The sequence below is a fragment of the Gopherus evgoodei genome, chromosome 7 (genome assembly GCF_007399415.2).
Source record: "Gopherus evgoodei ecotype Sinaloan lineage chromosome 7, rGopEvg1_v1.p, whole genome shotgun sequence".
Classification (NCBI taxonomy): Eukaryota; Metazoa; Chordata; order Testudines; family Testudinidae; genus Gopherus; species Gopherus evgoodei.
The window spans coordinates 42,598,490-42,608,709 of NC_044328.1; the positions used below are offsets into that span (position 1 = coordinate 42,598,490).

The 10,220-nt window shown below is 41.6% G+C and overlaps 1 protein-coding gene across 3 annotated transcripts in view; it reads right to left on the reverse strand.

The window, feature by feature from the left end:
• The window catches only part of LOC115655502 (microsomal triglyceride transfer protein-like), a 32,139-nt gene extending 23,108 nt beyond the window's left edge, over positions 1-9,031 (reverse strand). For 2 of the 3 annotated variants that reach the window (XM_030571013.1, XM_030571012.1), the window contains exons 1-4: positions 8,453-9,031; positions 3,835-4,016; positions 1,552-1,695; positions 171-278 (exon numbers count right to left, since the gene is read on the reverse strand). In XM_030571013.1, coding sequence (XP_030426873.1) covers positions 171-278; positions 1,552-1,695; positions 3,835-4,016; positions 8,453-8,519 — 501 coding nt within the window. In that variant the 5' untranslated portion in view covers positions 8,520-9,031. The remainder of the gene's footprint in view (positions 1-170; positions 279-1,551; positions 1,696-3,834; positions 4,017-8,452) is intronic. The other variant, XM_030571014.1, reaches the window with a different exon arrangement.
• Between the last annotated feature and the right edge of the window lie 1,189 nt (positions 9,032-10,220).

Genomic DNA, 10,220 nt, shown 5'->3' on the forward strand with positions numbered 1-10,220 from the left:
ACAGAAATTATGAAAAACATTATGGTAACTGGCAGTAATTAGCAATTGCAGAAAAGAGCAATAGGTTTGGAGAGGGAAACACCCTCTCACTCCAGGGATGGTTTTATTGATGCACTAAGATCAGGTTCCTACATCTTTTTCTTTGGGGAAAAAAAATATTCTGCTCTTACCTCAGTTGCTGTCCCAGAATGTGGCTGGAATTGGAGGAGACTGATGAGGCCCCGTTTCAGATTCAAGATCTGGGGCCTTCCTCCGCTATCTCCATAGATGCCTTCTACCTATGAGAAGAAATGTATGATTTATAGGAGAGAATCCTGGACACTGCTGAGAAAGGGACAAGAACTCAGCATGAAGGCATGGAGATAGCATGATGATGAGTGTGATAATGAGAGAATTCCCCTCTCCCCAGGCTCTCAGAAGGGTTTTCTAGACTGATATGGCAGTTCAAGGTGGAGAAAAATTTCAGATGAGGGGGCAGTAGGGAGAACCTCAGGCAAGGGACTCCATGGGGGATGAGTGAAACATTTATTGTGCTGCCACTGTACTAGAACTAGGTGATGACTACGCTGTTTTGAAAGGCTTAAAAAAAACCAGCTGATATCCCTGACTAGCATGGGCTTAATTTCACAACACATTTTTGGCCACAAAGTCTTTTTAAAAAGTGAGGACTCTCCACTTTGCACAAACCTTAAAGCAGTGGCAGTTCCACCTGTGGGTACCTGGAACGTTGCTCTACTGAGTCGAAATAACATTCTTTTATCTTCATCCGAATCCTATGATGCATCCACAGCTGTTAACTGAACAGTAAATGTAGGACCAGTGCAGGGGCAGCTCTTGTATACCACCCAATTGTGTAATGTACGACAGAGATGGGGGCTTTGTAACAATAGCAAGGCTTCAGAAAGAGTGTCTGTACTTCCCTGAACAACCTACAAGTCACAGCAGAGGGATGTAGGAGAGCTTTCAAGAGTTTTCTTAAGTAATCAGCTTCTATGCAGCAATAACCAACACTCTCTCACCTAAAAATCTGACCTAGAGCCATCACAGCTAACCCAGACTACTCAAGCCTGTTCTATTTCAACAGAACTATCACACCTGGAGCCTACTGGCTGACTCTATATTCATCCTGTGCACAGCTATGCAGGAGATCTACTTCCAAATTCTTTCATTTGCTGTATTCTATTCTATAGAGGTGCTCAGAGCACCCTCCTCACCATAATATTGGAGTGCCTTCCATTAGTACATGATGTGAAGTGACTAACTGTCTGGGTTGGCAGGTGTTCAGACACTGAAAGGCTGGGGTAGGGCACTTATTCCCAGAAAGCGAAAGCCATCTGCTACTCAACAGTCTCTCGCACTAGCCAGTTAAACAGCAGCATTGATAGCATCTGAGGAGAGCTTCATCCTGGGGTCCATGGCCAGAGGAGTGGTGCTTACCACATACTGAGAGTGGCAAGAATGTAAAGCAGGGAAAATGAGGGACTCATCAGGGTTTGAATAGGGATGTGAGGTGCTCTTTGTGTGTCTGTGGGTGGGGTACTATTAACACACCTTCCCATTATTCCAGTGGAGGAAAACTGGCAGCTGAAGCTCTGCGGTGTCCTCTTTGCCCAGCACAACCTCAGTGGATGGGTCTCCAGTAACATTCTGAATCTTCTCGTGTTTTGAATCATGGTAGACTTTTAGGTCTTGGATCTAAAACCACAAAAGACAGATGGAAGGTCTGAGGGTATGGGTCACAGAGCGTGTGTGTGTTCCACTTCCCAGCACCTCTGGCCATTTGACTTGAGGGGAGCCACAGAGTGCATTTTTAACTAGGGCTGTCAATTAATCGCAATTAACTCACGTGATTAACTCAAAAAAACTAATCACGATTAATTGCAGTTTTAATCACACTACTAAACAATAGAATTTAAAATTATTGAATATTCTTCTGTATTTTCAAATATATTGATTTCAATTACAACACAGAATATAAAGTGTACACTGCTCTCTTTATAGTTATTTTTATTATAAATATTTGCACTGTAAAAGTGGTAAACAAAAGAAATGGTATTTTTCAATTCACCTCATACAAGTACTGTAGTGCAATCTCTTTATCATGAAAGTGCAATTTACAGTAGATTATTTTGTTTGTGACCGCAGTTATGTAACAAACCAATGTAAAACTTTAGAGCCTACAAGTCCACTCAGTCCTACTTCTTGTTCAGTCAATCACTAAGACAAACAAGTTTGTTTACATTCATTCGAGATATTGCTCCCTGCTTCTTATTTACAATGTTACCTGAAAGTGAGAACAAGCATTCACATGGCACTTTTGTAGCCAGCACTGCAAGGTATTTACGTGCCAGATATGCTAAACATTCATATGCCCCTTCATGCTTGAAACACCATTCCAGAGGACATGCTTCCAGACTGATGACGCTGGTTAAAAAAAATCACGTGTTAATGAAATTTGTGACTGAACTCCTTAGGGGAGAATTGTATGTCTCCTGCTCTGTGTTACCCACATTTTGCCATATATTTCATGTTATAGCAGTCTCAGATGATGACTCAGTACATATTGTTTGTTTCAAGAACACCTTCACTGCAGATTTGACAAAACACAAAGAAGGTACCAATGTGAGATTTCTAAAGATAGCTACAGAACTGGTTCCAAGGTTTAAGAACCTGAAGTGCATTCCAAAATCTGAGAGGGACAAGGTGTGGAACAACTCTGATGTGGAAACTACAGAACCTGAACCACCCAAAAAAAAACCAACCTTCTTCTGATCGCATCTGACTCAGATGATGAAAATGAACATGTGTTGGTCCACACTGCTTTTGATCGTTGTCAAGCAGAACCTGTCATCATCATGGATGCATGTCCTCTGGAATGGTGGTTCAAACATGAAGGGATATATGAATATTTAGTGCATCTGACACATAAATATCTTTCAGGTGACATTGTAAATAAGAAGGAGGCAGCATTATCTCCTGTAAATATAAACAAACTTGTTTGTCTGAGCGATTGGCTGAACAAGAAGTAGGACTGAGGGGACTTGTAGGCTCTAAAGTTTTACATTGTTTTGTTTTTGAGTGCAGTTATTTGTGTACATAATTCTATATTTGTAAGTTCAACTTTCATGACAAAGAGATTGCACTACAGTACTTGTATTAGGTGAATTGAAAAATAAAATTTCTTTTGTTTTTTTTTACAGTCAAATATTTGTAATAAAAATAAATATAAAGTGAGCACTCTACACTTTGTATTCTGTGTTGTAACTGAAATCAATATATTTGAAAATGTAGAAAACATCCAAAAATATTTAAATAAATTGTATTCTATTATTGTTTAATAGTGCGATTAATCATGCGATTAATGGCAATACATTTTTTTATGGAGATTATTTTTTTAATCATGCTATTAATTATTTTTTAAATCACTTGACAGCCCTATTTTTAACATATCTCATAGACTCTTCACAGACACCACTTATGTTGGAAACAGAAGATGGTTGGGATTGAATGTTCCCTGTGCCCACCAACTTAAGTTAGCATTGCTATGTGTTTATTCAGTGAAGAAATTCTCAGGCAAGTGCTTTGGCCCTAAACTGGTTTATTAATGTTTGGGTAAGGACAAGCCACTGGCCAGTTTCTCCACAGTCAGCATGCCTGAGTAAAAGCTTAATCTGCTTACATGGGAGGAACCAGTTGCCGATGGAGCCCAAGATGATCCAGCAGTAGTAGCTCTACCACTTGAACTAAAAGGAAATCCTCATAGCCAGTTGGTACTAGAAGCACCAATAGCTTTTCTCGGGCCTGCAGGTACTAGAGGACAAAACCATCACATACCTGGATCTGGAGAAGCTGCTCCCCTGCATGATTTCTCCAGAGCAGGTGCACCTGAACCAAAGCTTCAGCCTGCATCCGACTTCCTTGCAAGGACAACCTTGAGACATAATCTAGCTGCACCTCCAGTGTGTAGCGGTATTGATAGAGGATTCCAGGCTGGAAAGATGGTGTCTCTAAGTTCCCTGTGAAAGGAGACCAGAACTGAAGTCACACACACACTTTCACATTCCTCAGTACCCATGATGGCTTGGATTCAAATTTATCTCAGCAGATAGGTTAAGTGGTAATAAAAAGAATCCCATTGACCTCAATGGGCTTTAGATCAGAACCTGTCTGAGATTAATACATATGTTTTCTTATTCTCCCTGGTCCTGCTGCTGAGGCCTAGGTTGGTAGAAAAAACCTCCACTTATCCTGCCTTAGTAACTCCTATTCCTGGGCCCTTCAAAAAAGGGGTACTATTAGGAGTAAAGATTAGAAAGGACCTTGTCCACACCCTTAGATTTGACTGAGCTTTCTGACAGCTTGTGTCTCTGCTCTGCTTTTCCCCACCAAGTGCCAATAACAGACTCACCCCTCAAAGATGTAGATGTTTCAAAGCCTGTGATTTATACAAAGAACCTTTAGGAGGAACCCTGCAAAAACTACCAGTGATTTATGGCATTATGAGAGCTTAAGACCAGTAATGGGTCTTGGACCATGAATTCAAATTTAAAAAGAGAAAAATCAGGCTAAATACTAAGAAATGCTTCATGACCTCGAGTTTTGTATCCGGTGGCATAATCACCCAAATGGTGGAATTGCCATCCAGGGAGACATTTAGAACTAGACTTCACAAAGCATTAGAAACAATGTACAGAACAGGGCTGGCTAGCACTGGCCAAGTGACCTAAAAGGCCTTTTCTGTTTCTAATGTCCATGGTAATATCGGCAATGTACATTTGCAGATAAAGCCAGTGGGGTGACACTAGGGATGAATCTACTCCCATGTCCGACAGTCATTTGGATTTCTCTCTGTCCAACTCCACTGACTCTGAAAGCTTGCAAGATATATATCACCTTAAAAAGTTGCCTTGAGTCATTTGCAGTAAAGCCTAACCGAGTGACTGGCAGGGGAAAAAACATTTTTATTTTACAATGACAAAACTATTTGCTTTATCTGCTTCTGTCTTCCATTTTACAGTGTATCAACAACAGAGCAGAAAAATAAATGGAATCACTTCTAAAACTGAGAGTGAATTAGCAGTATTCATTGTATCTAACCCAGAAAATTGAATTTCAAGGCCTGGATCCTCAATTAGTGTAAATTAGCCCAAACTTCAATGAAGCTACCCCAATTTACACCTGCTGATGTTCTAGCCTCTGTGAAAGTAGAATGAATTATATTGTAAGAATAGAAAGGATTAAAGAAATGTTGTCTGTACCTTTAAGCAAAATTGTTGGAATGTTGCAACCAGGTGTCAGGAATACAGACATTAACATAGAACAATTGCAACGTTTAAGGGCAATTGGTGAAGTATTAGCCTTAGATCGATAACAGTTAGTAAAGAAATAGGATATGCATGCTGTGCCCCAGGTGAATTTTACTGTTTTGCTTTCTTTGTCCCTTTGTCTAATTCCCGCTCTTTTATCTGTATAAATAAGACTGGGCCTTGCATGGCCACTCACATATTCTGAGTGTTATTGGCGGAGCGCTACGCTAATAAACAGAGTGGTCTGACAAATTGTGAGTCCTGATTCTAACTTTGACACCTCAAATGTATATTTGGATGCTGCTGTACTAATGTGAACAGGGTGACTTTCAGATGAGAAGATCAACCCAGCTTCTACAGATTCAGCTGGGAAGAGAGGCAGAGACAGGACCGGCGCTAGGGGTTTGAGCGCCCTAGGCGGACGGCAATTTTGCCGCCCCACGCGCTGGTCCCACGGCTCCAGTGGAGCTGCCGCAGTGGTGCCTGTGGAGGGTCCAGTGCTCCGTGGCTCCGGTGGAGCTGCCGCAGTGATGCCTGCGGGAGGTCCACCGGAGCCGCGCGAGCAGCCGACCGTCTGCAGGCACGACTGCGGCAGCTCCACCGGAGCCGCCTGCTGCCCCCTCCGGCAAAACGGCGCCCACCATTTATTCTGGCACCCTAAGCTATTGCCTAGGCTGCCTAAATGGTAGCGCCGGCCCTGGGCAGAGCGGCTCCCTTTGGCTCTAATGGATGCTGGGAGAGGATGTAAAAGGTTGATCAAAAGCTTCTTGATACAGTTCCATCACCAGATCAAAGGGTGAATTGGGATTGATTTCACAAACTCTGATGGAGTTCGTTCCCTTCTCTGCCAGTGATGACTTATCCCTTGGGCTCATGAAAATACTTCTGAATTGTATTGCTTTGCTTTTTGAAATAGACAATATTGCACCAATACTGATAGGTGGATACAATGAGTCTTAGTTAGAAAATGCTTAATGCCCCAGTCCCCCTCTTCAACCAATACATGTAGGACACTGCTACACTACCAGTACACGTACTATATTTTTCAGGAATGGATACACATTTCCAGCAAATGCACATAAGTCTGTTTTCCCAGTGGTACTGCCTCTTTCCTTGGTTGTGGGAAAGTGTTTTTGTTTAAATGAGAAAATAAAGGAATGGATTTCCTGATTCCTCCCTCCCCATCTTATCATTCATATATCTGGGGTTTATCAAGGACTAAGGATGAAAATTTAGTAAGATACCTTTGTTAACAAAACATCACTGCATGGAAGAGTTCGTTGGTCTATGTAATTACCCAGCACAGGTCCCCAGCAACTTTAGCAGCCAAATGTGGGCCTATTAAAATTAATTATGTGCACCGTAGTGTCTCATCACCAGTTTGAATATACAGCCTGGAGCAAATCCTCAGCTGCTCTAAGTTGTTATAACTCTACTGAAGTCAATGGAATTATAACAATGGAGCTATGACAAATTATATCAGATGAGGATCTTCTTCCACTATCTGCTGTGATCTCTGAGACCTTGGGTAAAGTTACTAAGTAGCCCTATCATTCACCTTTGAGTAGTGCTGTATGTAAACTCCATCCACTCACAATTTACAGGGAACCTTCATTCTATTTCTTAATCCCTTACAAACTGTTGAATTACAGATTGCTGGTATCATAATACAATAACATTTGCTATTGTCAACCAGTGGAAACCTGTAAAAACTTTCTTCATTTGGTGCAGTTTTTTCCTATTGTATTCTGTGAAGGTTCTTGTAGCACCCCCATCACTGAAATATTTGAGTGTCAGGAGATCTTTTCCTAGGGTTCATAGTGGTTGATTCACTGGATTAGCTTGTACAATTCACACAATCTATTAAGGATCAGCTTGCACAATTCTGCTGAAAGGTAAATAAAACCAGAAACTCTGCTGTGGGACTTCAAGACTTCACATGGGAGCTTGGAGATTAGCTCTCAACAGAAGCCTTCAGTCCCTTTTTTCATTTCCTACTCCTGTCCACTGCTGCCGGTGCCAGAGGTTTCTTTCCAGGGACTGAATTCTAGTCCTATAGCACAGTTCCATGGATACGTTCATGCTCAGGAAAGTCTGAAGGATTCTTACAGAGATGACCATTCATTCCATCCTACCTTGGACAACCTAGAATATTTAATGGTGAGGGAAGAGAGTACATACTCCCCCTTTCATCCACTCTTTTGCCTGTTTTAAAGTAGCAGTGATGAGAACTGTAGCTAAGTAATAACGCCCTGTCCCTAACGTAATCATTTACCTAACCACAGCATGCCAGGATAAAGATGCTGGAGAGGCCTTGCCTCAGAATATTTTTGTTTTTCTACCTCAGCCTTAATATTCTTTAATTTTTCCTTTTACACAGAATGTCTAGAATTATCTGAGATCAATCTTCTTGTGTATTTTATACTTTGTATATACTTAAAGATTGACTCTGATTTTTGTGTTTGCTTTTGCCATGAGGAATAATCCAATCAATCCATTATCTAAAGATACAGTTGTGCTTGAAATTCTCAAAGGGACCTACTATTCTTCCAATTCATTGTGAATGTAGTAGGTTACTGAAGCGTTTTGGAATTCTGTCATCTGATCCTTTATAATGACCAGCAAAGCAGGTTTTAAAATTCTCCCCAAAGGATGCCAAAGTCTCCATGAAAGGAAAACTCCATAGTAGATCCAGGGATACATAGGTGTAAATCTAGCTGAACTTAAACCATTCTCTGTGTATCAGAGGTAACTGGTGCTGGCTTCTTGTACATGACGTTGAATCTTGAAAGGCCAGTATTTCCTGTATTTCCAGGCATCCAGAGAGAAGCTTCTAATCAGGAAGCCTGAAACTAAGTTATAGCCAGCCACCTGTCCCTGAATTCTGGAGATGCACAAGCTATTTATTGTTACTTCCTATGCTAACGAATCTTCATAAAGAGATTAGAAATGTGAGCATTTTCAGAGCTTTCCTTCTACTTCCCTTCTTTGACTCTGGGACTATAACTTTGAGATCTAGAATTCCAGTAAGCACTAGGCATTATACAGAGTTTTGTGTAAGGTGTGACAAGCATCCTGTATCTCAGGTCCACAGAATCCTTTCCCATTTCATGCCATTTCAGAAGCTGAAGTGCAAAGTCTCTTACCTTTTGCTGAGCTGGTAAAGAAAAAGAAAATCAGCCAGATGTGTCCTGAAGCTGCTTGTGAATTCATGGTGGGGATTGTGTGTGAGCAAAACAGAGTGCTAGGGAAAGAGGAGAAGGCTAAAGAAAAGACAGGGCAGGGAGCGGGGCAGGAGGAAAATACAACAAACCCCCTCCAGAGTGGCCAGAATTGACAGGATTCACAATGTCAGGTGACCAGGCCTGACCTTCTCCCTATCTCTGAATTACACATTGAAGGAGAAGCAAATAATTAATCCCTTGCTCTAACCCCCAGCAGCAGTAGCGGCAGTAGCAGCAGCCACAGCAGCAAAAGAAATAAAATGTTTGGAAATCATTTGGATTTGCCAAAGCCTGCAACAAGGAAATCAACAAAAAATGCAAAATTGATTTCTGGGTGGAGAAAAGGCAACAGTCTGGAGTCTGCCCTGCTGAATCTGCTTGGTGGTTCAGAAGAGTAGCTCTGAAACATACCCGCTCTCTGCTCCTAGCCACTTCCCCCTCTGTACCGGAAAGAAAGGAAGGAAAATTGACAAGAAAGTGGCCCAAACAACAGCAGCAGAATCATTCCTCTTCCTTCTCTTTTCAGGGGCTGTGGAGTTCCAGCCTCTAGGATCAGGTTTCTTAAAGGGCCAGGCTGGAGAGGAATAAGAAAGCTGGGCTCTTTGTATGAAGCTTGTTGAATAGAAAACACACACATAAACACACACAAGCTTTCAATTAATCTCAGGCCTCTATCACAGCACTTCACCAAGTGTCTGTGAAAGATGATCAGAATTGTAATCTGTTTCAGAAGAAAATAATTCTGAAAAGTAGGGCATTAGGGTTAGGAGAACAGTACCTTTCAGAAGTGCTATGCCGAATCCTCATTTATTCACTCTAATTTATGGTTTGACATATCAGTAATACATTTTAATGTTTTTAGAAGATCTCTTTTCTATAAGTCTATAATATACTAAACTATTGTTGTATGTAAAGTAAGTAAGGTTTTTTTAAATATTTAAGAAGCTTAATTTAAAATTAAAATGCAGAGCCCCCCGGAGTGGTGGCCAGGACCCGGGCAGTGGGAGTGCCACTGAAAATCAGCTTATGTGCCACCTTCGGCATGTGTGCCATAGGTTGCCTACCCCTGTGCTAGGTGCTCTCCAAGCACAGAAGGAGGAATGTCCCTTGCCAGGAAGATTTTATAATAGACAAACACATAATCAAAAGGCTGGGGAACTGTGATTGACCACATATGACAGGTTGTAAGCTAACTGGCCATGCTAGATTACAAATGCTGTGATGTAAACTGAGCCTAAATCAGTAGAAATTGGGTGCCTAAGTCCCTTAGATCTCCTATGAAAATTCCACCCATAATAACACAATGAAATATTTTTGTATGATGTCTAATCTTCAAGCACCGAGTTCAGAGGGGCCTTAATCAGTTTGCATCTCTGAGTCCAAACTGAAATGGGTTTTTGGGAGAGATTTGTATGTAGAGAGAGCAATGACCTCTGGAGAGGAAAGATAACTAAAGAATGCATCTTGCAGTGTGTTAGGGATTTGGCTTGAGATCAAAGGACACTCACTTACCAGCCCCATTGTCCCTACTGACCCACTTGCCCTCTCCCTCAGGAGCCTGTGTCTGACTATACCAAGTGCAGTGTGCCTCGCTTTTCACAGGGTCTTACATTTCAGACAAATGTGTTGGCAGGGGAAGGAAGTGTGGCGCAGTCAGGGAAAAGAGGGAAAAACAAGAGCTCTAACAGGA